Source organism: Hemicordylus capensis, chromosome 4, assembly GCF_027244095.1.
Source record: "Hemicordylus capensis ecotype Gifberg chromosome 4, rHemCap1.1.pri, whole genome shotgun sequence".
In the NCBI taxonomy this organism is placed as follows: Eukaryota; Metazoa; Chordata; class Lepidosauria; order Squamata; family Cordylidae; genus Hemicordylus; species Hemicordylus capensis.
The window spans coordinates 160,477,284-160,505,214 of record NC_069660.1 but is presented as its reverse complement, the minus strand read 5'-3'; the positions used below and the strand labels follow the sequence as shown (position 1 = coordinate 160,505,214).

The following is a 27,931-nucleotide window of genomic DNA, read 5'->3' as shown; positions in this document are numbered from 1 at the left end:
GCAAACCTTTACACTTTGATATGTTGTTATAACTAGTTATAATTAGGGCTGTAAACATGTCAGGACTTGACCTTCAAAATCTTTGTATTGGTGCCCTTTGTGATAGGGCATCATGTGAGATATCTTAAGAACACTCTTTCTCTCTGAGCCCATTCACCTATTCAAGTCCAGTCAGCGGGTTTTGCTGCCTGTTTTGACAGGAACCGCTCAGAGTAGGACTGAGAGAAGTATGAATGAAGTGGTGGGTCCCGTGTGGCCAGCACACCCACATCCCTCTTGGATGCTCAGCTCGCTGCGCAGTATAGGAGTCACTATCAGTAACATGCTTTATGCAGATGTAGCAGCCTCAGAAATAGAGCTTCAGTCAAAAGCTAGTGCAAACATGAAGTCTTACAGCTCTTAAAAAACAAAATAGAGAGTCCTAACCTTTCCTGAGAGAACGTTCCACAACTTTGGTGCAGCTGCTTTAAAAGTCCTAATCTGAACTCATTGCGCTGCATTTGCTTGATATTCTAAACTGCTTTAAGTAAGCAGCATATAAACCATTGCGTGGTCAACCATTCTGACCATGCAAATGGCTGCCAAGTATGCAAAGTCCATATGCGTGCTGGCTCCGTGCAGGGGCAGCTGGAGGAGGGGCAGGTATGGACAGGTCTGCTTTAAAGGGGCTATGTAAGCTCTCAGTTTTAAAGGGATGTGCCCTGCGATTCAGCATAGCCCTAGAGCTGACCTTGCTAGCAGGACTAGTTATAATGGAATCACAGCTGATAAAATGGCACAAGCCAAATGGACTTGCACTACATAGTGCAATCAATCAATCATAAATGCTTAGGTAGGTAAGCAAACTGTATGTACTGAGGTGCTTCTTTCCAGGGCTGAAATGTGCATCCATTCTGGCTTCAATACAGTGGGATAGGGTGAACGGCAGCAAAGGTTCTCCTATTGAAGCATGCGTTGACTACAGATTTAAGTAAGTAAGTATGAGAGGGAGAGAACTTTGCAAGTCACAATGCATGCTGTTGGGCTTAGTGGCTCACAATTTGTGCAAGCCTGAATGTGTTGAGAATGGTTTCTTTTGTGATTTATTTCCTGGCTGAAATCCAGTGATGATCTACATTTCATTTACTTCCTTTTCAGCTATAAGCAAACAGTTTCTCTGGGGCCAGTAAAATAATAGGAATTTTTTTTCCCTTTCTCCCCTACCTGGGAAATAAATAGCAGAAGTTGGGACACAAGAATCACTCGTTTGTTTCATTAAAATAGATTTATTTTTAAATAAGGGGATGGGGATTCTCGCACATAAACCATGCAATAAAAGGGCAATCCTGGAATGCAAACCTAAAAGCAAGGTACAAGACACACAGTGGTGAAATGATAAAGGCTAGTGACCTCAGTGCCGAAGACCAGCCTAGCAAGGGGGCCTCTTTTGAGTATATAAAAACATACAAGTATCAGGAATGGCCCAAGTTGGAATGTTTCCCAAGACTTGGAATATGTTGATGGGTATGAGTTGTGAGACTTCTTATACTGATCTAGCCCTTCAAAAGACATGAGTTTCATAACTCAATCCTATGCATGTTTACTCAGAATAGGTCCCACTATATTCAATGAGTCCCAGGCTCAATGTGCCAAGGACACAGTCCTATGCTAAAATTATACCAAGTGGATCACCTTAGATTTGGTAATCAAACAAACCCCTTGCCCTGGGGTATGCTGGAGCTACACCACTGGCAGGGACTCGTTTGAATCCTCAGCTCCTGCTGCTAGCCCTTATGCTGGCATTCAGTTAGGCTGACGAGAGGTGGTTTACCTCGAACATTCGCACTACACTGAACTCAGTGGACAGTCCTGACACACTCCCTCACCACGACTCCAGCACAATGTGGTACAGGATTTGCACTAACTCTGCACCCAATCACAGCACACCATCAGCTGGACATAAACCCTGGCAAGGAGCCCATCTCATACATTTTTAGATTCAAGAACCGCTAGGAATTGGAGACAGGCCTGAGACAGGCTTTGATGTGCTGGAGGAGGCCGGAGCCTGGGCAGACAGCTGGTCTAGGAGCAGAAAAGGAAGGAAACTTTTGGGATACAGACTGAAATGGAGACAAGAATGCACAGCTTCTAAAAATAGTGGTGGCTCTAAAAATGAGCCGGGGCGGGGGAGAGTAATGAAAAATAAGTGTGAAAGCAGTAAGCAAAGTGGCAGGGCATTTCAGAAGCAAAACAAGAGGGACAATTTCTTACACTTCCCACAGGGACTTCACAGGCACTAACAGGGAGCCCTGACTTGCACAACCATGGACAGTATTTTTCATCAGCTTGTTACAGAGTGGGGGGGAAACTGGGATTTTCTGGCAATTAAATATTAATATTAACCTTTGAATGCAAAGAATGTATGCTAGAAACAGATGCTGGGCAACACTCACCTGGATTTCAGATGGGTAACTACAGTATATTTCTCCTGCAACCACCACTATGGGCACAATACAGCCAAAGTCCCTTTAATGTCAATGGAGAAGATTTTGCTATGTGCTTTTCCACATAATTTCCCCATCAAAATCTGTGAAGCTGAAAAATATTTAACTTCGGCCAATCTTGGTTCCCCAGCTGTTGATGAACTACAATTCCCATATTCCCCAGCCACAATAAGATGCAGCTGGGGATGATAGGAGTTGTAGTTCAGCCACAGCCAGAGAGCCAAGATTGCCTGTCTCTGGGCTGAGTCATAGCCCAGGCCTTTTAAAGGCCTTTCCAAGCAATGGCTGGTATAGAAGGGTTTGTGGAGTGCCAGAGGAAACAACTCTGTGACATATATTATGCAAATATTGTATTGTGACATGTGACATGTATTATGCAAATATACATATATATGCAGCTTGCATAGTTCTGCTTTTGCTACTCTTGGGGAAGGGCAAAGAGAAGGAAGCACACTGAAACCTCACCCTCTAACCACTGCTTACCAACCTGTCCCCACTGAAACTGCAACATGCATTGGCCTCCAACGCTCGAGTCAGTTTTTGCAGCCTTAGAGGCTGGTATCTTGGCATTTTTTTAAAAAAACATGAAAACCTGAGATTCTTACTGTGCTCAATCCTGTGGCCTAGTCACAGAATAAGCCCCCCCCCCCAATTGCCTGACAAGTGACTTCAGCGGTACGCTGCCTCTTGGAAGCTCTGTCGAGGCTAATACTGTAGCTGTTGCCAGAGGCACCCCCCGTGGACTTCTCTAACCCCCTTCTAAAGTCATGTAAGCCAAGCACATTTCATCTCTGTGTGAACTGATTCGGCACGTGAATGCATATGACGATGCATGCTGTGGTACATATTTGTTTAGCAGTGCTCACTTGCTAGCACACGTTAGGTGTTAGTGCACGACTTGCTTGGCACAGTGAATGGTCTTGTTTGCACCCGTGTCTTTCCACCCAAGGGTGCAGATATCTGTTCATAATGGCAAAGTGTGCTGGTGGCTCTGTACACGAATGGCTTCCTGTGCACAGGCACAATTAGCAGGTGCTTGTAATCATTTGCCCAGCGAGGGACCCTCCAGAACATGCCCGTGATGTCCTCAGGGTCTCTTCATTCAAAGCAGCAAGGAATCCTTAAAGGGGAGGGAGCCAGCAGCATGACATCAGCACGAACCCCACGGTGTGCACAGCCCCAAAGTGCGAGGAGAGCCTGGAAGGGGTGGAAAGCTCCTGACTGCCTCACTCTCTTTAGACCTGCAGTGACGGCCTCTTTTCGAGCAGCAGCAGTTTGGGTTGGGCCGAGATCCAAAGGTCCTCTTCTTTCTTCTTCTTCATCACCATCATCTTGTTTCTTTTCTTCCCCTGGGAGGGGTCACTGCTGCTGTGGCCACCACTGCCTTTTTGCCGCCGGCTGCAGAAGCAACAGTGGCAACAGATGAAGACGCCAACAAGGAGGACGAGAGCAGGCAGTCCCATCAGCACTGCCAGGCAGACAGTGTTGTAGATGCCCTGCTGGTGCTTGATGTGGATGAAAGTCCAGATGGAGTGGAAAAAGGAGCTGATTTGCTCCATGGTCCCTCTCGTGGGCTAGAGGAAGGGCAGGTGGAATGTCAAACCCCTTACAGTGCGTGGCTCCAGTTGGTGCTCTCTGCCTCTGGTGGACAAAACACTCGGTCAGCCAGTACCTGCAAAGATGGAAGATGGAACATGAAATGAAGGCAGGCTGCCCTACAAAGCCTCTTCCGTTTAGGAATGGAAGCCCTCTGCTTATAAAGGCTCCATGATACCATGTGCCACAGAATGTCTTAAGAAGATCAGAGAAGTTCACCTGGAGTTGAATCTCTGCATAAGTTGCTGTTCTGGGCTTGCCTACTTCCACTGTGGAGGTATGCTCAGAAACGGGGGCTCACGCAGATACACAGGAAATGGAATTTGCTGAAGATGGATAATTCTTTAAGTGAAAGCAAATCTTTTGAGACATAGAAGTGAAAAGTGCCACCCATTATCATTCGGGCAGGGAGGGGGGGGGAAGTACTCCTCAGCTCTCAGAGTGCTGCCTTGACCAGTGTTGAAAATATGCACTTTTGCAGGTCGGATACAAAATTTATATGCAAGTTAGGGCTTGCTGTTTTTCCCCCCCTTTAACACCTTGAACCTGGTCCACCTTCACAATACATTTGATAAAGACATCGGCCAGTGAATTAAGCTCCAATTTAATAGTCTGTCTTGCCCCTCTTGCCTGCTCTTTAAACTGTCCACACTTTTTAGAGTGCTTCATGTGTGTTTAATTTCACTAAATGTATACTAATGTCCCCCTCACTTTTAAAAAAAAGGCAGAATACATTTTTTAAAAACCTTCAAAAACTTGTTCAGGGAGATGAGTTAGAGACATCACTGGTTTCCAGCCAATCAGCACAGTGCAAACTAGCTTCTGCTGTAAAAAACCAAAACCAATTTCTAAGGTCTGTCTGGGAGAGAAAGTTGTTCATCTAAACAGGTACACAATCCCGGAGGGGTGGGGGAGATGCTTCTCAATCCAAGCCTCTCCCTGGTGTCCCAGGTTGTAGTGGTGGCCAGAGCTGCTTTTTATCAGCTTTGGCCAATACACCAGTTACGTCCATTTCTTGAGATAAACAACCTCAGCAGTGGTACATATGCTGGTAATCTCCAGACTCGACTACTGCAATGTGCTCTATGTGGGGCTGTCTTTGTACGTAGTCCAGAAACTGCAGTTGGTACAGAATGTGGCAGCCAGGTTGGTCTCTGGGTCATCTTGGAGAAACCCCATTGTTCTGGTATTGAAAGAGCTACCCTGGCTACCAATAAGTTTCTGGGCAAAATAAACCTATAAAGTCCTAAACAGCTTAGGCACTGGGTATTTAAGAGAACGCTTTTTCTTAAATAGCCATGAGCCCCACCACCAATGGAGATCATCCAGAGAAGTTGCCACCAGCTCATCTGGTGACTACGCCCGGACAGGCCTTCTCTGTTGCTGCCCCAAGACTCTAGAATGTGCTCCCTGCTGAATAAGAGCCTCCCCATCTCTGGCAACTTTTAAAAAAAGTTTCTAAAGTCTTATTTTTTCACCCAAGTTTTTTAACTGGATTGTGGCTTTAAACTCTTTTAAGGTTTTCATTTTTAATCTGTTTTATGTTGTTGTAAACTGCCTAGAGACATTTGAGGCAGTCTACAAATTTGAAAACAAAACCAAAACCAAAACCAGCAGGCTCGTAGCTGAAATTGTGTCCATCTGTACACATCCTTGAAGTGTTTTTGACATACTGTTGGGAGTGCCCTAGATTACATAGGATCAGGAAACACTTTGAGGAACAGCACTAGAAAAAACAGATGGCGGAGGGCAAAAGGGCAAATTCCTCAGACTTACTCATGTTCTCATTGTTGGAGAAGCCACTCCTGATGGCATCAACTCTTAGTGCCAGAAACTCTACCGACCACTGGGGCATTGGGGTAGAGATAGTGAGCAAAGGGATCCCCTCTCCGACTACGCTTTCTCTACTCTACTCCTTCTTTATTAGACTGACATCCCAGGTATCATTCTCTCACCTGTAGAGAGAGACTTCCTTCTTCTCCCTCCCCTCTTCCTGTATGTAGCTAACAGCAAGGCATGTAGACCATATCTGTCTCCCTGATAGATTTCCTCAATAAGCTATTTTATTTAGAACTTAAACTCCATGTCTCCAGACACTAGAAATCAGCAGTGCTCGCCTTACTTGTGCACTTCCGCTGCAGCTGGGGTAGATAAAGAAATCTCCCCTCCCCCACAGCTGTCTGTGAGGTCATTCACACAATAAAAAACTGTGTTCTACCCGGGTTTGGCAGCTGTGTGTATTCCCAATTTTTGGTTGTGTGGAAGCACAGTAGGAAGAAAACCTGAGTAGAAGTGACTGAGTGGAAGCAAGGTAGGAGGAAGTTACCCAAGTTTTCCTCCTGCCTTGCTTCCACACAATCTAAAATTGGGAACACACACAGCTGCCAAACACAGGTAGAACCCAGTTTCTGATTGTGTGAATGACCTCATTGGGTTCCTGAAACCAGTGCATTGTGCAACTGTTGCACCAACCCTGCAGCCAAAGCCTACATGGTTCTGCTACTGCTTTGTTTGAATCCTACTTCTAGACAGCTGTATGTTTGACCACTGCCTATTCTGTTAGTAACAGGTGGGGCGCATTTCTAGACTAGCCTGTGAAAAGCTGGCTACAGTTCTTGGTCTCCAGGACTAGCGCTAGGCATGCAGGTACCGTGGGTGAGGACCAAGCTCTCTAATCCCCACCCCCACAAGATCACACGTTCATGCAAGGTTCACTGTAAGGATGGCTGGAGGGTGACTCCCTCTAGCTGCAGAAATGGGAAGAGTAGAAACATCCTGACTGTGCAGTAAGGATGGCTCACAAGAAGATGCAGCCATGGACAGATAGGCAGCAGGTGAGGAAGACCACTTATGAACCTTTTGTTATTCACTGCACTGATATTTGACTTTTCTTCCAGAGAACCCAAGGCAGAAAACATGGGGGCTCCCCAGCAGCCTACCTTCCAAGCACTAAGAAGGACCAGACAAACTGTTAAGCTCTAGCCAAGCTCAGCAAGAGATCATCCCCGGTGCCCGTTCACTGCAATCTAATTCCCTTCATGTCCACACAACAGAGCACAAAAAGTACTTTCCAGGAGAAGGGATAAATGGTGAAGTCAACAAGAACATGATTCCTTGGGCCTAGGTCTTCTTACAGCAGAGATTTTCAAACTTGGGTCCCCAGATGTTGTTGACTACAACTCCCATCATCCTCAGGCACAATGGCCTTGGACCCTTGCGGCTGGGGATGATGGGGGCCGTAATCCAACCACATCCAGGGACCCAAGTTTGAGAACCCCCATTTCATGGTTTAAGTGACTGTACACCTCTTGGACTCCAATAATTGCAATATTCGAGACTTAGCATCCCTTGCAAGTTAGTCACACCTGTTGTAATCAATGCAACTTACGTTAGGCACAACTAGCTTCTCCCAATGATTTCCTATTCTTATCTTCTCTTTACAACAGCTTTAAATGCAGGTGCAAGTCAGCTAAGCCGCTTTGATCTAGTAAGACAGATTTACAACCAAGACCCTCAGACTCATGTCCATGATGCCTTTTGGGAGCCTAATTGATTTATTTGCTGGCCTAAGAAGAAGTCATCTCTCTGTTCTGTGATTGTAAACATTTTGATGTTACTTGAGGTCATTGAGAATCTCATGAATATCTAAATAGACAAAGGAAGCCTCATAATCACCCTGCACATGCTCCCCCCGCCTGCTGCCCCACATTTATACAGCTGGGAATCTTACTTGAGGCAAAGAGCATGTGATTTGCCTGAGGTTGCTCAGGAAGTTTTAGGCATAGCCAAGAACGGAACCCCGTTCTCTCCCATGTGTTTTCTTCGGTGCCTAAAGCACAACAGGCTCCTTCTCATCTGACCTAAATCGCCTTTCTTCAGTTCATTCAGAAGTGCCAAAAGAATACTAGCTCCTACTTCATGTCCATAAAGCTTCATCCTTTCTTGTCAACAGAGGACAAATTTTGGGACTGTTTGAAAGGGAGATTTTAAAATCCTCCCAAGAGAACATGGAGAACAATCTTAATAGCTTTTCCTTTTGGTTTCCTTTTAATTCAGGTTATAACTATTCAAACATGGTTGTGCATGGCATTTGGGGGGACAACCCAGGACCACAGCCTGTTGTAACATCATACTGCTGTAAGCACTATACACTGAACTGAAGAAAGCTACACTTATCTGCTTCACAAAGGTGGTTGAATGCAAATCCTGGTTGACTTGGATGTCTGAGCTAGATTCTTGTTCATTTGTTTCCATCAGGAGAAACAAACAAGGGGGGGGGGAAAGCATGAGAAAAGTTAAGTGCTGTGACTGGGAACATTTTTTTTTAAAGCTAGAAACGGGAAACGAAAAGGGTATTTGCATACAGAACACTAACATGCACATTTGAGCCTCCTTATGTGTCATGTATTAATGCGGCTAATGTGGAATTGGGAAGGGAAACCAGAAAAAAAAACACATTGCAGTGTGTGCTCCATTTGCTTTGAGAGTTCATTCACACAGTAAGGTGTGAAAATGTCCAAGGCCAAGCATCTCTAGAGACACCATGAGAATAACCTAACTGGGTGGGGACCAGATGCAAAAGAGGACAAGGCAGATCCTGTACCCTCTAGAGCTGTGTAGAAAGAGGAATTTCTGCAATGCAGCTTTTCTTACCCCTGCAGGACTTAAATAAAAGGGGGATTTTGGACAACTATTAAAAGTTACACAAACCTCATCCTTCGTTACATCTGGTCTCCTACTGGTGTTGCAGGATAAAGAAGCACACAGAGAGCCTGCAATGGCCTTAGGCTCAGATGTTTGAATATGTAGGAGACAAGGCTTTTTAAAACTGTACAACCAGACACAAAAGGTGCAATTCAAACAAAAAAACTGCAGTTCTACAAACATTTGTGCAGTTCAAAAATTCAAGTAATGCAAAAGTTGTATTATGCTAGATGATGTAAAAAAAAAAGACTGATAAAAATAAAAATAAAATAAAATAAAATAAAAGTGAGTTGCCCAGGCTTCTCTAGAACCCAGACCTGGCTCAAGGATATCCAGTTCTCCTCTCCCTGCAGACCCCACTGCTACTCCCCACAGAGTCTTTACCAATGGATACTGTCTAACACTCTTCTGCAATAGTGTTGTCACCAGTTCTGAGGATTTTCTCTCACTTGATATCGGCTTCTAAATCTCACGGAATGTGACTCCAGGCAACAAAGTATGTGTGCACAGACAAGGAAAAGTGCACATGTGTGTGTTGAAGCAGTGCATGCCACATGCATGAATTACACTCACATATTGTGCAGTTCTAAATTTTCCTTTTTAAAAGCCCTGGTAGGAGAGCACACACAGCAGGAAACCCAAACTAACATATACAGTTAATAGCACCAAGCTGGTCTTGTGGTAGCAAGCATGAATTATGTCCTTTGCTAAGCAGGGTCTGTCCTGGTTTGCATTTCAATGGGAGACTACATGTGAGCACTAAGATATTCCCCTCTGGGAAGACCATCTGCATGCAGAAGGTTCCAAGTTCCCTCCCTGGCATCTCCGAGATAGGGCTGAGACTGAGAGACTCCTGCCTGCAACCTTGGAGAAGCCGCTGCCAGTCTGTGCAGACAATACTGAGCTAGATGGACCAATGGTCTGACTCAGTATAAAGCAGGTTCCTATGTTCCTGTCACCATCACTCCCTCTAATAGCAAACTTGATGGTCTCATACCAAGCAGTACAGCAGTGGAATCAGGCCATCAAGATAGGGATTTAAGCTTCTTTGGGAGACTCTCAGTATAGGCAGGAAAATGTTGTTTTTTTGGGGGGGAGGAATCAGACAACCCTACTTCCTCTACACCCCACAAAGCCCTCCTGTTGGAACAAAATGTTTGAAATAGTTAAAAGCCATGACAGTGATGAAAGCAAGACTACAAACTGAAGAAACTTCTTGCCCTGAGGAGAGAAGGCAGAACAGTTTGATTAGAGAGCAGCATGCAAAGAGCATAAGCGCCATCTTTTCACCTGTGTGACCAGGATGGAAGACAGCTGCTACTGAAACAAAGTTTTTTTTAATTGTACACAACATGGTGCACTTTTAAGAGGAGAGATCAGATTCGGATTCATAAGTACAAAAGTGGGGGGCAGCTAATGAAAGGGGATGGTTAACCCAATTGGGGTCAGTTCCCTCACTTGCTTCAACAAGGGACCAATGAACTGTTCCAGGTAGTGTGGTGAGGAAGGTGGGGGTACCTCACTTCTTTGCAGTACTGCTCGGGGTGGGGTGGGGTCTGGAGGCCAACTGTACAGCTAAGTTATGCCTCCCCCCTGAATAGCACTGCAGTGCTCAGGTTTGGGGTTGGTGATTCAGCATGGAAAAAAGAGGTTTATATGTGCTTTGGCATGCTACTGTACCACTTAGGATGGGGGCAGCAACCACCACCCTCCTCCCCACAACTGCTTCCAGGAAGGCTAAGACCTTTCCAAGCTGAGACTCCCCACTTATCACATTGTTAAGTGCTAACTTTCTACTTCAGCTACTTCTTTAAGCACACATTTAAGCGTGTGTGTGTGTGTGTGTGTGTGTGTATTATTTAAATGCTAGTCCACTTTTCTACTAAGGCAAGGTTAAAAAACAACAACCCCTCAAAGGAATAAACACTTTTTTCCTGGGGAAGAAAATGTTTTCATTTTTTCCTCAATCTTATGGGAAAGCAGAGTCCCTTATTTATTTGTTGGTACATGCAAAATCAGTTATCAGCATTCCAAAAATCTCCTTTCATTCCAGAATGCAGCCTGAGTAGAGCTCAGTTCATAATGGGGATAGTGGAATAGTCACAGAGGAGACGTCCGCTCATCCCTAGATATTAGCTTTTTTAGTAGTAGTTTTATAGTCATCTTTGCAACTTTAGAGCAAGTTTTTAGTATTTATAGTCTACAATAATTTTTAATAGTTTATAGTGATTTTATCATTAATTAATTGTGGTCTATATTAATTTTAATGTTGATGTAACATGATTTTAATGTTGACCATGCCGTTTTATAATTACTTTTTAATGCTGCTCTACTGTAATGTCTTATGCTGGTCTCGGACCGTAATAAAGTAGATTTGAAAAAAATGTAGCCTTCCTGAAAGCACAAAAATTTCAGAAATAAAACAACTGGAAGTACCACGGATTCAGACATTGTCAGTACACTCTGATAACATCTCCTGGTAATTCAGAACCCCAAAATCTGGGGAGAAATTCAACCAGAGAAAACTGGAGAAGCATCTCTATTGCAACAACACTTAACAGCCCTTCTCAGCAAGCTCTTTCAAGGCAGTATCAAGGCTGAACAACTTGCCTCTTGTAGCTGACAGTACAATGACCAAGTATCCTGTGTGCCATTCCTATTAAAAGCCCCTACATCAGAGCTTGACAAATCTCTGGCACCAGGGAGCCATGGTGTTTAGAAGTGGTGCCTAGACTAGGACATTCAGAGGTGGAGTTATTTGATAAAATCCTTATTTGTCCTAGGCAACCCTGTTTCTATTCTAAGTATATGACTTGTAAAGGGAATAAAAGAAGCCCATTGACCATCCGCCTCCACAGCATCTGTCACTAGGTTCAGTAACTTTGTCAAATGTCCACTGTCTGGTTCCTAGATCCAAAGAAACTTTGGCAAGGCCTGACCTACATGATCCCAGAATTGACTGTATCCATCCTTCCCTTCCAATTTAAGCTTCATCATTTTGACCTAAGAGAAAGGACTGGCAGTGGGAAAGCAAGGATGTTATCATTGTCCGTGTTTGTACATTGTTCACTTTCATTATATGCAAATTTGATGTTATATTATTATTTTTATATTGTGAGTTATTGTATCGTGTTATTCTTGTGCATGTAGGGTAAGCCAAGTTGAATCTATATAAGAAAGGCAGGATATAATTTTTAAAAATAACTATACATTGTAAACCGAGCATGCAAAGTAAACAAAAGATAATGGCAGAACCCCAAAGAATATATGTGCTCAGTTTTAAACACTTCATGTATCTTCTCTACTTGAATTGTAAACTCTTTGGGGCAGACCCTGCTCCTTACTTGTTATGGTCTGTACATGATGGGCCTATAACCCGACCTGGTCAGGGGGAACTTCTGTTCAACACAAGAGTTCCAGAAACATGCACTAACAACGTGCAGCATTCATTAGCTCGTTTCCTATCATCTTGCCTTTTGGGAAAAGTTCTTTGTTTAAGGAGGGAAAAAGAACAATTCCCCTAGCACAAATCAAAGTGTGCAATCTTTCACATGCCTTTGAACATGGTGTATTGCAGGAAAGGGAGGAGGTTGTGTAATACTCCGAGAGATTCCTGTTAGAAGAACACTTATCTCCAGTCACATGGTGTAGCAGAGAAATACATCCAATATGGTCCTCAGACTTCTCATTCCTGAATAGTGACACTGATTTTTGTGGGTGGGGTAGGTATGATTACAGTTGTCAATGGCACAATAGTACCTCGGTCATACTGCATTGCATCATACACATAAAGTTGCCATGCCCGCCAGAATTTTGAGTTTCATCCAGATTTTAAGCATCTCACCCAGATTTACTCAGATTTCAGCTTTCATTAGAAAAAACCCAAGCAGCTAAGCTCAAGTCCTTTGTGGAAGCGGAGTTATGGAGCAAAACGTGCAGTCATGATTCTACTCAAAAATTGTTTTCAAGCCAATTTACATAATATGCAAATTAGGCACCCGGATTCGGCAACCCTACATACACAAGATTATGTTCTAGCAACCATCTCTAAGTGTTCATTCAGTTCTGAATTACTCTGGTAAAAGTAGTCTTGAAGCTGACAGGTTAAATGCAAAAATTAAATGTATTTTTGGATTTATTTCAACATACCTTATGCATTCATTATGGGAAGCAATGCTTCTTTTAAACCACATTCAATTCTACGGAAAACAATTGTCTGTTTTCAGATGCAAGGCTGCCAACGTTCTCTTTTTACTGTTCCTGCTCATATACTTTTAACAGCAGAAATGCACACAAACAGTTTACACAAAGTTTTCCCCACAATTTACAGTCATGCTAGGAAAAGCTTCACTTACTATATTTCTGAATGTCCAGTTTCTGTTAAAGTATCAGCAAGAAAAACACACACGGTGGCCACTCTAGAAAACTTGATCTTTGGCTAATCTCTCCATTTTAAAAGTGGAAGACAGACAAATGCTATTCATTTCACAATGTGAAGATTAATATTTCTTGCCTTTAAAAGGTATATATGCTTTGGCACTTTCAGATTAAAAAAAATTCATAGTGGGAAAAGGTTATTTGAAAATGCTGTTATGTTTTTTCCCATGTATGGAAGACGTTTGTTATGCAGAGGCACATTGCCAACGGAACATCTGAGTTCAAGAACTGTTGACATTTTGGCAGCCAAATGTGTGTGTGTGTTTTTTTATATGAAGTCCAGTTCCTGTTGGCAAATATGATGAATCACATGAAGACTCATTCCATTTATTCCAAAAATTAACACAAACCGGTTTTTGCCCTTCCTGAGAATATGAAGAGTTTGTTTCATAGCTAAGAGTCTGTTTCATAGTCTAATCATCAGCACTGCTGGCTTTCGGTGTCCTGGGGTGAAGAGTAGCAAGGGGAGCAGCAGGACAGCTAAGGTGCCCAGCCAATCTATAGTTTAATGTGTGAAAAGGACGTTGTAGTATGTGTGGGGGTAGAACAGCAAAGCCTCCGACATCAGACAGTTCAATCCAACTTTGCCCAAAAAAAGCAGTGCCAGTAGCATAACGTAGTGTGTATGTGTGTGTGTGTGAAGACAAAAAGCTGGATTTCACTCTGCAGGCCAGACAGAATGGCACCATTGCTGCCCTGTGCCTGCAGGCTCAGCCCAACACAGCAAAGCACTTTGGCCACTAAATATTGCAAGTGGAGAAGGAAAAAAGTGACACAGGACAGTACTCCCTAGTGGGCAGCACAACAGCTGCCAGCAGGGCTTTTTTTTTTTTTTGGCGCACCACAATGACAGCGGAAGAACAGCTTGAGCACCAAGGACTTGGAATTTCAGAAGCACTACACTAAGGTCCGCGTCACCTTAAGTGGTGCAGCGTGGAAATGCTTGACTAACAAGCAGAAGTTTGCCAGTTCGAATCCCCGATGGTACTATATCAGGCAGTAGCGATATAGGAAGATGCTGAAAGGCATCATCTCACACTGCATGGGAGGAGGCAATGGTAAACCCCTTCTGTATTCTACCAAAGAAAATCACAGGGCTCTGTGGGTGCCACGAGTCAAAACGACTTGACGGCACACTTTACCTTTACACTAAGGTCCACACCACCATTCTTAAGCCACCCCAATGCCAAGTCCTAAGATCAGGCTGAAGAACCTGCCTGGAGTATAGAAATGACTACCTGCGGAATTGGGTGAGGAAGAGCAAGGCAAGGCAGAAGGCTCTTTGGCTGAGCTGTTCAGATCTTTTGAGAATCCGAGTTGGAAGGGGCCTTAGAGGTCTTCCAGTTCCGTTCGGGTAACGGCCACAGCAGCTCTGTCAGGTGGCTATCCAGCCTCTGTTTGGAAACCTCCAATGAAGGAGAGCCCACCATTGCATGAGGCAGACTGTTAAACAGCTCTGACAGGTAGGAAATTCTTCTGAATTTCTCTAGCCTAAAATGGCTTCCTTTGTAATATCAACCTACTGGTTCTAGTCTTGCCTTCACAAGCAACAAAGAACAAGTCCACTTCTATGTGGCAGCCCTTCCTCTCTTTTAAGATGGCCATCATATCCCTCCTTGATTTTTTCTTCCTCAGGTTAAACATCTCCAGCCCCTTCAGTCTCTTGTAGGACTTGGTTTCCAGACCCCTCACCATCTTCGCTGCCTTCCTCTGAACCCATTTCAGGTCATCATTATCCTTCTTTAAAAGTGGTGCCTAGAATTGAGCACAGTATTCCAAGTGAGGTCTGTCCAGCACAGAATTGAAGGGAATGCTTACTTCTCATTATCTGAACACTGTGCCTCTGTTAATGCAACCTAGGGTTGTGTTAGCTTCTTTAGCAGCACCAGACTGCTGGCCTATGTCCAACTTATTGTCCCCTAAGACATCTGCAGTACTTGTCCCTTTCACATGTACTGCTGCCAAGCCCATCCTATACTTCTGCATTTACCCCAATGCAGGACATTTGCCCCTGTTGAACTTCACCTTGTTGGTTTTGGCCCAATATTAGTCTGTCCAGACTGGACTGGATCCTGATTCTGATTCCTGATTCTGTCTTCTAAGATGTTCACTCTCTCCCCCCCAGCTTTATGTCTTCCTCACATTTGATAATGGATCAGTCCAGACTGGATCTGTCCAGTCTCGCAATCACCAAAGTGCCTCTTCAGACAAGCCCCACTGTGAGTGTCAGGGCACACTGCTGACTGACACGGGACTTCCTCTCCCTTCGCCCCACTGAACACAGCTACAGCAGGGCAATTTTGTAATGTCTGAATGAGGGGCGTGTGGCCCCATTGTCCAGTTAATCTCCAAAAGTTGAGCACCCACGTTCCTTGTACGTTATAAACCACCATGGGTATTGTAAACAATCCCTGCTGCACAGAGTTTTCAGTAAGAGTAAAGAGTTGTCCCTAATAATGCAAAGAGCTGTCCCTTCATCTAGCCCCACTATCAGGCAGAGTGAGATAGCAGTCGCAGGCTACAGACTGTTAGCACCAAGCAGCAAATTCTCAGTTGTTTATTGTTACATTTTTACTGCAGATTTGGGTTTTTCAGCTTAGGAGCCAAGATATTCTCTGGGGGACACCAGCCTGTCACAATGGCACATAAAGAGAATGTAACGTGACGTAAAGCAATCAGAAAAGAGCTCTACACAGGAGAAATATGGTACAGTCAAAGTGGTCCATTTATTCCAGGTTCTGCTCTTGAAAACTATGCATGGGCAGAAGGGCCTTCTTTACTCCATTTTGGTCTCTGAAGTCTCAAGTGATGGCTTGCTTGTGTGAACGAATCACTATGTTCAGACACATAGGAAGCTGTCATATACTGAGTCAGACCATAGGTCCATCTAGCTCAGTATTGCCTACACAGCGGCGGGCAGCGGCTTCTCCAAGGTTGCAGGCAGGAGTCTTTCTCAGCCCTATCTTGGAGATGCTACCAGGGAGGGAAATTGGAACCTAGATGCTCTTCCCAGAGCGGCTCCCTCCCCTAACGGGAACACAGACGGAATACGTATATCACTCACTTCACATCATGTCAGACACAGCATAGCTCTGTATACCGGATGCAGGAGAGAAACCACAGCAGAAGGCCACCCCTTTCATGCCCTACTCATGAACTTCCTACAGGCAATCGGTTGGCTGGTGTCAGAAGCAGGATGGTAAACAAGAAGTCGGTGCTTTTCTATGCAGAAACAGTTCACACACAAAGCAGCATAATGGCAAGTGCAGAATCACTAAGCCATGAGAAATCAAGTGAGGCATGTGGTGAATCATGTGGTGAACTAGATCTCTTGTAAGAGAGGAAAAAAAGCAAACACATTCCTTTGCCTTCTGGTATTGCTTGAATTGCCACCTTTTTAATTCCTTGACAGAGGCATGGAGACCAGAAATTCAGCATGCCTCCACCACTGCTTCTACCGGTCTGAAAAACAGCTGTACCAGTTGAATTTCTGTTTGCTGTGCAGGTCACAAGCAAAAAGGGATAGATTATTCATGTCCTCTTGTCTAGTGCTGAACACTGGGTGGTCATGCTGCCGAGATAAAGAGAGTTGCCAGGTCATCAGCTGGAGCTGGGGTCTTCAAATGACCATGGAAACTTCAGAACTTGACTGGATGAGGCCACAGGCCCATCTTGTTCAGCATCTCTTTTCCAACAATAACCAGCCAGATGTTTTGGGGAAGCACACAAGCAAAGCATGAAGGCAACAGTCCTCCCCTGTAGTTTGTCCTCCAGAAACACATATTCTGCCTCTGAAGATGGAGGTTCCAATTAGCTATCACAGCTTATAACTCCAAAGTATACACAGTGAGTCTGCAGCTAGTGAATGTGCCTCCCATCCTGCTTCTCTAGTGGTCTTCCCACCCCTCTTTCTCATTCCCCACCTGCTCACCCTTCCATAACTTCTTGGTCATAAGGGAAAAACAGAGAGTACATCAGCTATAAAGGTGACTGGGTTACACCTCATTCCAATGCTGCTTAAACATTTTGAACTTAAGTTTCCTGCAAAATTAACTGGACCTCCCCACCAGTGTTCCCTCAAACAGGGATTCCCAGATATTGTTGACTACAACTCCCAGAATCCCCCAGCTGCAATGGCTTGCTTGGGGATTGTGGGAGTTGTAGTCAACAACATCTGGGAATCCCTATTAGAGGGAACACTGCTCCCCACCACCTTCCTAGCTGTCTCTTTGCAGGCGAACCCCACACACAGTCACATGTGCACTCCACTGTTACCCACATAAGCATCTGTGGACTGCGACATTCGTCCAGTAGAGACTTTAAAAAAGGACTAGAACAGCACCTCACTTCCTCTATAAAACTAGCCAGCCAGGGAAGGAGACCATAGGGACAGGAACCACTATGGCCAAAAGCTCCCTCATGTTCCCTGCCTCTCTGTAGTTTCCATGGTTAGCACAGACCTCTGCTGTCGAGAGGAAGGTGCCTCTGGCCCTGCATTCATGCTATTCCTTCTAGGTGTCTGGTTGCACTACCCCTTCAATCTCAAACACATTTATTAGGAAGAAAGCCCAGTGTAAACCAATTGGCTTCTTTCTAAATAAAACTCAAAGTCGAAAAATTCAAGAATATCTGAGAAGAGCGGGACTGTTTGGCCCACAGGCAGGGCTGCAGGCTGAACTGACTTACATACAGAAATACCAACCATGCAGTCACGAGCCTTGTCACATAAATCCTCGAGGTCCACCCCCCAAAATCCGATCGCACTTTCATTCTCGCACCTGCTTTTATGCCCATGTTTGATTAGTTTTTCAAAACATTAAGAGCTCGAAGTGCATGTCTAGAAAACGAAGAGCCAAGATCCTTGCCTAATCATGTGGATGCAAAAACGCTCGTTTCAGACAGTCTAGTGCAATGTTCAGGTGTCAGCTCTTCAGTGTGCCGGGAAATTTAAGCATGGTGCCTGAGCCAGGTGATGGACAGACATGAGGAGAGAGCAAGCTAGGCTGGGGTGGGTGTCCATTTGGTTTAGGCAGCCAATGGTCTGACATGACCAGGAGGAGGAGGAGGAGCTACCTGCCCCTATTTTGCTTGCCTGCTTCTCTTTCTGGTCATGTCAGTCCATCACCTGCCTGAGCCAGACGGACATGACTAGGAGGAATTGTGGGCAAGGCAAGGGAATATGCACCCGCCACCTCCACCCGCCCCCTACATAGAGTGGAAGGCATTGCTGGGAGCGAGCACTGAGTCTGTGCCCCCATGGAGTGAAGGGCAGCCTGGCCCCTAAATTTTTGAGTTGACTCCCACAGCAAAAGAGGCCTGTTCAAGCAAATCCTGGTCATGCAACAGGTAGAACTGCATGGACTGGTCAGTGACTAACCAGCCCATGCAGCTCTACCCAACGAATGGCCAGGCAGCCCAGATCTCAATAACTGAGGAGCAGATAGGAGAGAGGTGCAACTGGAGCTGCCAGGAACGAGAGGCAACTTTGCCTCCTTTGGCACCCCGCCCTCACCCCTGACCCGGCCCCCAGTTAGGGCAAGCTCCTACGGTCCCAGAGCCCTTTGTAATGAATAAGAATTCCATAAGCGCCAAGTGCAGGAGTTTCTTAGTAGACATGTCTAAAGTCTGAAAAATACTGTTTTAGGGGAAATATTTCAAAGATTCAGGATAAAACTCACTCATTTGCAAACATACCAAGTCACTTTCATGAAAAACTAAGACACAGGGCAAAGGTTCTTTTAATCCAGCCACCCTTCCGCGAGTTTAAACAATTCCCCAGCTGTAGTGCAAATGGTTTGGACAAAATTCCTCCTTTATGCACCTTAGTGCTCCACTCCCATTTGCCTGTGTCCAGTTCTTACACTGGTGTGAACAGCAGAGGGAGAGAAGGGGAAACTTTAGCAGAAGTTCTGTTGCTAAGGATTGGGGAGGGCTGGCTCAGGGAATATGTTGGTAGTCCTCCTAGCCCCATTTCTTCATGATCATAATTAACCATCTAACCTTAATTTCAATACCTCTCACCTCTATCCATTCCTTTCAGTTTGTCTTTCCCTTGCCAAAATCTACATCACAGAATTAGGATTGCACAAAATCTACATCACAGAATTAGGATAAATTTTGCAAGGCCAGATTGGTTCTTGTGTGTATAGAGTTTGTTCTGGCTGGAGAATGTGTGTGTCCTTTTCTCCCTCACAGAATACCCACAGAACAGTCTCCAAAACGTGGTTATTAGGAACTCATTATTTAAAAGGTACTTGCTTGTGAAATCTACCATATAACACCTTCCAAGAATGCACAGAGCTTTAGCCCCATATAAATGGTCTCACCACTCTAGGTACTGGTCCTACTGTGACATCCATTCAAATGCAGAGCTTCTGATTGCAATTCAAAGGATTTCGTAAGCACCGATTTAATGGGACAGTTACAGCTGGCTGCTGTGCAAGCCCTGATGGGCCTTTCTTATTATTGATTGATTGATTGATTTTTTTATACCACCCCTCCCAATTTGGCCCAGGTCGTCGTCTTGTTCTGGTCACATAAGATTTGCATGTTGACAACCTGGACTTGCCTGATGGATTTTGAAACCAGTAGCCCCTCCTCCATCCGGCCTTGCCCTGTGGCTTGTTGAATCTCATTGGGGCCTCCTACGCTTGTGTTGGCAGGTGCAGTTTTCACAAGGGAGGGAAGTGAGAAGTAGGGTCCCCCAGGGATCAGTGCTGGGATCAGTGCTCTTTAACTAGTTCATAAATGATCTAGAAGTTGGGGTAAACAGCAAAGTGGCCAAATGTGCAGATGACACTAAACTATTTGGGGTAGCAAAATCCAAAACAGATTATGAGGAGTTCCAAAAGGATCTCTCCAACCTGGGGGAGTGGATGACAAAATGGCAAATTCGGTTCAGTGTAAGGAAGTGTAAAGTGATGCATATAAGGGGAAGAAAACCCAACTTCACACATATACTGATGGGGTCTGAGCTGTCAGTGACTGATCTTGGGGTCCTGGTGGACATCTCGTTGAAAGTGTTGATTCAGTGTGCAGCAGCTGTGAAAAAGATCAATTCTATGCTAGAGGTCATTAGGAAGGGGATTGGGGGGAAAAAACACGCTAATATTATAATACCCTCATACAAATCTATGGTGTGGCTACATTTGGAGTATTCCATGAAGTTCTGGTTACTGTATCTTAAGAAGGACATTATAGAACTGGAAAAGGTGCAGAAGAAAGCAACCAAGATGATCAGGGGCCTGAAGCACCTTCCTTATCATGCAAGGCTACAGCATCTGGGGCTTTTTAGTTTGGAAAAGAGGTGACTACGAGGAGATATGATAGAGGTATATAAAATTATGCATGGAACAGAGAGAGTGGACAGAGAGAAATATTTCTCCCTTTCTCACAACATTAGAACCAAGGGTCATCCCATTAGACTGAAGGCCAGGAAATTTAAAACCGAGAAAAGGAAGTACTATTTCACATAGTGCATAATTAATCTAAGGAATTCTCTGCCATGGGATGTGGTGATGGTAACCAACTTGGATAGTTTGAAAAGGGGCTTAGACCAATTCATGGAAGACAGGTCTATCAATGGCTACTAGTCTGGTGGCTGTGGGCCACCTCCAGCCTCAGAGGCAAGATGCCTCTCAATACCAGTTGCAGGGGAGCCACAGCAAGAGAGATGGCATGCCCTCACCTCTTGCCTGGGGGCTTCCCAGAGACATCTGTATTGAAGACATCTGTACTGAAACTCCTGTATTGAAGGAGCTACACTGGCTGCCGATATGTTTCCAGGCAAAATACAAGGTGCTGGTTATGACCTATAAAACAAAACACTGGCCCTATTACTATGCCTTTAAGAATAGCTTGATCTACAGATTAGAGATACTAATGCTTCTTTCTATGCCATGAAATGCTTCACCTGCTGATTTCTGCATCTCAAGCCAAGGTTAAGGGCACAGGAACTGAAGAATAATCAGTCCTGCTCCCTAAAAAGTACTATAGGCAGTGACTTCAAGGCGTATCAGTGAGGCTGGTCCCGCTATAAATGGAATGGGATCTTGCCTTTTCCCTGCAAGGTTCTCCACTGGAGGCCTCACACAGGGTACTAGCACCATCAGAGGTTCCATGGGTGGTCACCAAGGCCAGTGCTTTCTCTAGCCTGGATGCCACCACTCAGAATTCCTTTCCTAATGATATATGCCCTGGCACCCACCTTTTTCCTCCTTCCAGCACCCAGTTAAAACAATTTCATCCAGTTAAGAATCGAAGAAGGGAGGGGAGTAGAAAGGTTACTGATTTGCTGTTGTTTATTTGATATTTCAGTCCCTTGAGTATTGCATTTTTATTGTCTGAAGCTATTTTTGTTAGCTCGGATTTTTTTTTAGTAAAAAGGCAGAGTATAAATATTCTAAATAAATAAATAAATGGGATCTTTACATCAGCGGGCAGCGTGGAAGTGCTGTGACTGAATTCTTATATAACATCTGTAACTAAAAATGTGAAAAGGCTGCTTTTTAAAAAACAAAAACAAAACATTTTTCTCTATAAAACTCTGTTGCTGAAAACCAGTGAACATCCATCTCGGCACAGGGAGGTTGGCAGCTGCTTTCAAGGGCTGATGGGCTCCATGTGGAAACAGAACATACCTTCAGTTGGGGGCATTTTTAATCAAGCCCACCAATTGCAAGGAACTTTAACCCCACGCCTGCCATTGGCAGTGGACAGGAGAGGGGACAAATGGGAGTGAGCTGGCTGGCCATGCCTCCTTCACCAACACGTAACTCACAGGCCACCCTGCCAGACCTCTGCTCTGCCCATCTGGCACTTCTGGGAAAGAGCAGCCGTGCCTAAGACAGGGAGGGTTCCTCTACGCATCGCCTGGAGGAACCCTCCCTGCCTTTGGTGCTGCCTTTAGCAGACAAGTGCCAAACACAAAGAGAGAGCTTTGGGTATGTGAATAATCAGTCTGCTCTTGCTCTCCCCCCCACACACATTTGCTATATGTGGACACGTAGCACCTGAATACAGCTTCCGAAGCAGGAAAAACTTAGAGGGGTCTATTTAGGCTGTAACATCCTATACATATGACCTGGGAAGTAAGCCTGACTCAAATCAATAGGGCTCACATCCACGCACTGGTGAAAGCGAGTGAGCATGAGTGAGTGAGTTGGTACAGCGTACCAACAAAATATTTACCCATAGTACAGGAATACCACCATAAGCTCTAGGCTCATTGAACTGAGTTACTGGAATGCTGTCAAGGGTAGGGTGATCAGTGTTTACATTTCAGAGCAGACAGGTGTTGGGGCTTGAGCCTATAGGGAGCCCTGCCATCTTATCTGAAAGGAAGCACTACTTCCTAGATCTGGGTTTGCCTATGTGGGGAAGCTATAAGTTGCTCTGCGGTACAGTTCTCTGATCTTCTTCTGAGGCTCAGACCCTGAGAGCTAAAGGGTGGGGCCTGGAAGTGCAGGGCATGGAACATGATGGGATAGAGAATGCCTAGCGGGGCACTTAAGCTGTCAGGGGAAGAACTTGGCTATGCCTGGGGCTTCAGGGTGGATCCCGAAGGGTATGGGAGCAGAGCAAATGCTCTCCTTAGAACAGTCTGTCCCTGCCCCCACCCCCATTCTGGTTCCTCCAAAAATCAGGTTCCCCTGATTCTTTATACCTCCCTGTGCAGATCCTGAGGAGGATGCGGTGGCAGCTGAAACACTTAAGATGCAGGTCAAACCGAGAACTGGTAAAGCTACCGGATGGTGTCAGAAAGACACTTTGCACATGTTCATAGGCACTTCTCTTTATTACTTCAGATTGATTTCTGGCCAAAGATGGGAGGAGGTGGTAGTAAATGGGCATGGTTAAAGGAGGACAGGTGAGGCTGCAAGTCGAAGACAAACAGTGTCTGTAGTAGAAGTGTTCTGCCTACACCATCCCTCCCCAAAAAACAGATTTAGAAAATGGGCTGTTATACACAAGGTGCAGAGACACAGAAGCACTGAAACGAAGAGCTAAGACCTGAACACCCAATTCTTTTGAGAAGATTTGGAAGTTAGTGAAACTTTTTAGTTAGCTCATCTTTCATTCCTGTGGAATTAAAGGAAGACAGTTTCATTTTTCAAAAGAGCTCTTTATTCTGACCCATTTCCAAATCTTGGGGGCGGTGGGTAGAATGATAGTTTTCCTAAACAACATGGTGAAGTTCTGGCAAGTGCTGGGCCACTCCCTGCATCATGTTATTGGCGGGCAGCCTGGCTCCTCCTCACTCTTTCCCTCCTGCTCCGCCAATGTTTGCCTCACCCTTTGCAGGAGTGACTTGCGATGCTCATCTTCTGCTTGAGGCATACTCTGACTTAGGGCAGCATGCTGTCTAAACCTGGAACCTGACAGAACTGTTCCAGGAGGGCACTTAATTTTAACAGAGGTCATCTTTTCAACTGAGCAAGGCCTGAAGAGCCCACATCATCAGTCCAGGACAGGGTTACCACAGCATGGAGGCTGTTCTGAAGTACAGCCTCCATTATCAGAACCCGATGGCGTCTCTCTCATGCTGACATCCCACCATGCGCAAGCACAGTGTTTGTCAGAGGACAGAAACACTCTACTCAAGGAGAGATTCTTCCCATGATGTGGAAGACTGGCTCCCCAGCATTTCTTATCACGGGGAGACTCTCCCCCCAGGTATAGCATTTCTCTCTTCAAACATTGTACTCGAGAACAGCAGGGAGTGTGGCCTATGAGTGAGGGCAGGATTTGCCACCACGTTCTTGTGCAAGCTATACTGAGGTACAGGTAAAGTGTGCCGCCGAGTCGGTGTCGACTCCTGGCAATCACAGAGTGCCCTCCATATTTTGGTAACATTTGCCGAGGGCTGTCGTCTGCACACACACAGGCCTATACAGTTTTTTAAATCCCTCTGAAATCCCTTCCCTGAAGCTGCTATTAGCCCCAACATGGGGGGGAAAGAGACAGGCATCTGTATCCCCCCACCCCCAGCAAAGCTATTAGCCACTTCAGAGGCAGAGGGAGGGGACACAGTTTTCTGACTGGGAAAATGTTTAAACTCCCCTTATCCAAGCACCATTTGATCAAAGTCAGAGCTTCCTGTGGTTGCTTTTAAGCTGAAACAACAGCTGAGAGATTCAATTTTGGATCTCTCACATCCTAGATAGTTTGGCTCTCACTTGTTAACTACCATTTCCCTGTGTCTTAGCTGGTGCACAGATGCATTATAAGGGGAGGGGCTCTGCCAAAGGCTCTCTTTAAAGATGAAAGAGCCTTTTGCCTGTGTCTCAGCTTGGGAGAAAGTAGCTGCATGCAGGGGCGTAACTACCATTAGGCAAGGGGAGGCGGCTGCCTGGGGGCCCCCACGCCTCGAGGGGCCCCCCAGAGGCAAGTCACATGTGAAGTAAGTGTGTGTGTGTGTGTGTGTGTGTGTGTGTGTATCAGCAAGGGGCCCATTTTAAAATTTGTCTCTGGGCCCACTCCAGCCTCGTTGCGCCCCTATGTGAGAGTGAGTAATAAGCAGCTAAACCAAAAGCCTCTAGACTTGGAGGCTATTCTCACGCACCATGGGAACCAAGCTAAGAGAACCGCCATGAGCCGTGTGGCTTTCGGCAGGAAACCCTCTTGAGTAGCCCAGCGCTTAACCCAGGTTTTTGGCACAAGAGTGCCCGAAAAGCGGGTTGACTGCTCATGTGTTGTCACACTGTGGCTCCGTGCCACAACAAGTAACCCCGCAACCAGGAGGCTACAACAAGCCTCCTGGCATCGGGGGGCTCTCCAGAATGCCCCACGCACTCGCATGGGTCATTCCAGGACTTCCGGGGGCCAGCAGGCCCTCGAACCCTGCCACCCCAAATGGCTCCATGACGGAGCGGGTAATTGTCTGGGCAGCCAATCTGGCTGCCCAGGGAGAGTGAGTCAAGCCCACTCTCCCCACAAACTCCATTCCGGCTCTCCCTTTTGGTCTTGCAGCCTTCAGTTGCCTATCCCTAACATTGCAGAGGACATTGCATGGTTCTGTGCTCCTCTTCACTAGATCTTTTCAAACAGAGGCTGGATAGTTATCTGGCAGGGATGCTGAAGCAGATTACAGATTCTGGCAGCATTATTCAAAGGGACTGGAGTACTTCTCTGGGGCCCAACTAAGAACTCACCTGAGTGGGAACATCAAAGGCCAAAGGACGTACTTTTTGTTTTTAATTGCCTCCACCCCCTGTGCTTTATTTGCCTGTGAACCAGCAGCTGAACCAATGGGTTTATTGCTGTTAAGATGCTTAACTTTTGGCTGCCTTGACCTTGTTTTTTAATAGTGGAAAGGTGGATAAAAACCAAAGGTAATCACATCGCTCTGTTTGTTCATTTATTTCCAGGACTGATATTGTGCTGAAATGTAAGTGAACACGGATGCACACAAGGCTGGGCACACTGAAGCTAAAATACAAATGCCCAATATCCTCGCCAGTGCTGGAAAAGGGTCACGGAATTCTGGAAAGCAAATGATAGTGAAATAGCTACATTTCCTCTATACTCTTGGACTCCAGCAGACTTGCAAGGCAGATCATGGTGCCTTTGCATGTGTGCAGAGGCGCTCTTACCCCTGGACTTCAAGGCCAAAGTCCAGGGCCTCCCCCCCCGAGGGCCCCCAAATCCTCTTTAGTCTGTCCTGGGTGGTGTGGTTTGTGCCCTCAAGAACCTACATGTTAAAAAATGATGCTTAACTTGCAGCCCGGGGGGTGGGGGGAGAGGCCTTTAGGTACACCTCTGCATGTGTGGAATTACTGCATCCCCAATGACATTTAATCCAGAATAGAGCTACCACTCCATGGTTCTGTATTCATAATTGCTCAAGTCCTGTTCAATCTAGTTCTTTTTGTTTGGAAAAAACACACAACAGTAGCAGCACTACATGCATGACACGCAACATCAACTAGTTAACCTTTTCCTCGTGGGGAATTTGCCCCCATCCAACTTGTTTGCGAATCCTTGCATTCAAACCTGTGACCATCATGGTGGAAGAGTGATAACAAGGAGAGGTAACTTGATATAGACAAGAGGTAACAAGGAGAGGCAACTCCATTAAAACCTGAATCCTTGCATTCAAACCTGTGACCACCTTCTCATGGTGGAAGAGAGGTGACAACAAGCTGTGCACCTGCTTTTCTTTTTGTTGTGTTAGCTACTAGCCCCACCTATAGTTACCTCTGGCTCCCTCCACCGCACCCAGATGCAGCCACGCACCACCACTTGTATATAGGCGAAACTGAGTTAGTGGCTTTCAATCCCCATCCCTCCATTAGCAGCCTCAAAAGGATTCCCTTGTAGACAAAGGCCAACAAGCTTTTAAGAAGTTCTGCACCCCACCCCGCTTTTATTGCAAACCAAAAAGGAAAGTCCCACTTCCTAAAAATGATGCCCAGTAAAACTCTACTTTCCTTTTGCAAGCCTTGTTCTTCTCACTCCAGTTATACAAGCCTCCAAGATTAGCAGACTCCATATTGTTTCAGGGCTCCAGGAAGAAAGTTGGAAGGTATTTATTGTGTTTTCGGGTTGGCACTGCATGGCTAAGCAGACCTGGGCACATCACTTTGCAGTATATGCCTGTTTGCTTCCCCCAGCAAATACAGCTGAAACGGCCCTCTCCTCTCCTTGTGCTAGCCACCTGGTCTTGTCAAGAATGTCTGCAGTGAGACCTTGTCTAATTCATAAGAACTGCCTTGCTGGACCAGAACCAGGGCATGTCTCTTCCAGCATCATGATTTCGACATGGCCAGGCAGGCAGATCATGCACCCAAGAAGTGGGGCATGAAGATAACAACCCTTTCCAGCCGTTCGCTTTGCCATCTCCTTTCCCAGAAACTTGTACTAGAGGTTTACTACCCCTGAACAGGATACCTCAGTTATAATTACTAATTCAAGAGACTTACCAACGAATTTCCCTCTCCAATTCCCTTTCACAGCCATCCAAGCCAGAGACCATCACTACATCTTGTTGCAGCGAATTCCACAAGTTGCTTTGTTTGGAGAAGCACTCCCTCGCTTCTCTCTCCTGCCAATCAAAATCAGCCGTACGCTAGCGGGGGGCCTGCCAGCTCGTGGGTGGGGAAACTCCAAAGCACTTGAGCGACGTGCCCAGGATTGCCGGGAGGGAGCCAACAATCCGTTGTGGAGAACTGTGGAGGGCGAGACCCACGAACTGACATCAGGCTTTAAATTGGCTTCGCCCAACTGATCCTAGATATTTGGATTTAAGGCACGGGCACAGCTCTGTTTTTCAAAGCATGTTTACTTGGGGATGAGTATCACTCCCCCCCGCCCCCGACTTCTTCCCAAGGAAGTACGCGTTGCGCCTAGTGCCGCCTTAAGTTCTCCAAGCAGAAAGGAGGAGGTGTTGGGACAAGGTTGTTTTTCCGTTTTGGCCGACCGGAGTTGGGGTCGACCCACAGTCTGGTTTAACGAGTGCGGGTGAGGGGGCGAGAAAGATCAGCAGCATGAGCGCCAAACTTACCGGCTGCTCCTTAGCGTGCTCTTCGCTGCGCCTTCATCTCTTTGCACAGGAGCCGGCTCAGAAGTTTCCAGGCGTCCGCGGCGGCTGCCGTCTCCTCCTTCCCGCCGGCTGTCATCAGCCGCTTTTGCTTTCCACGCCCCGTTTGTTTTCGGCTGCACCTGGGCGGGATCGCGACTCCTTGAGGGCCGCTTTCTATTTCTCCTCCCTC

The 27,931-nt window shown here is 45.8% G+C and overlaps 2 protein-coding genes across 4 annotated transcripts in view; one reads left to right on the top strand and one right to left on the bottom strand.

Annotated features, from left to right (window-relative positions):
• Positions 1-8,927, top strand: part of TNN (tenascin N) — an 85,195-nt gene extending 76,268 nt beyond the window's left edge. The window contains 1 exon segment of the mRNA XM_053248030.1: positions 7,526-8,927. Within this exon segment, the coding sequence (XP_053104005.1) occupies positions 7,526-7,531 (6 nt within the window). The 3' untranslated portion in view covers positions 7,532-8,927.
• On the bottom strand, positions 1,246-27,902 carry KIAA0040 (KIAA0040 ortholog). Of its 3 annotated transcripts, none has more exons than XM_053248031.1 (3): positions 27,724-27,902; positions 27,143-27,388; positions 1,246-4,155 (listed from the first exon to the last, which is right to left on the bottom strand). In XM_053248031.1, exon 3 carries the CDS (start codon positions 4,040-4,042, stop codon positions 3,719-3,721), a length of 324 nt encoding a protein of 107 aa, XP_053104006.1. In that variant the 5' UTR covers positions 4,043-4,155; positions 27,143-27,388; positions 27,724-27,902; the 3' UTR covers positions 1,246-3,718. The 3 variants fall into 3 exon arrangements, with proteins under 3 accessions (XP_053104006.1, XP_053104008.1, XP_053104007.1); XM_053248033.1 differs by having other exon boundaries at positions 27,143-27,264; XM_053248032.1 differs by lacking the exon at positions 27,143-27,388.
• Positions 27,903-27,931: the final 29 nt, after the last annotated feature.

Coding starts and splice junctions, on each gene's coding strand:
- KIAA0040 (XM_053248031.1), bottom strand. CDS start 4,042: ATGGAGCAAATCAGCTCCTTTTTCCACTCCATCTGGACTTTCATCCAC.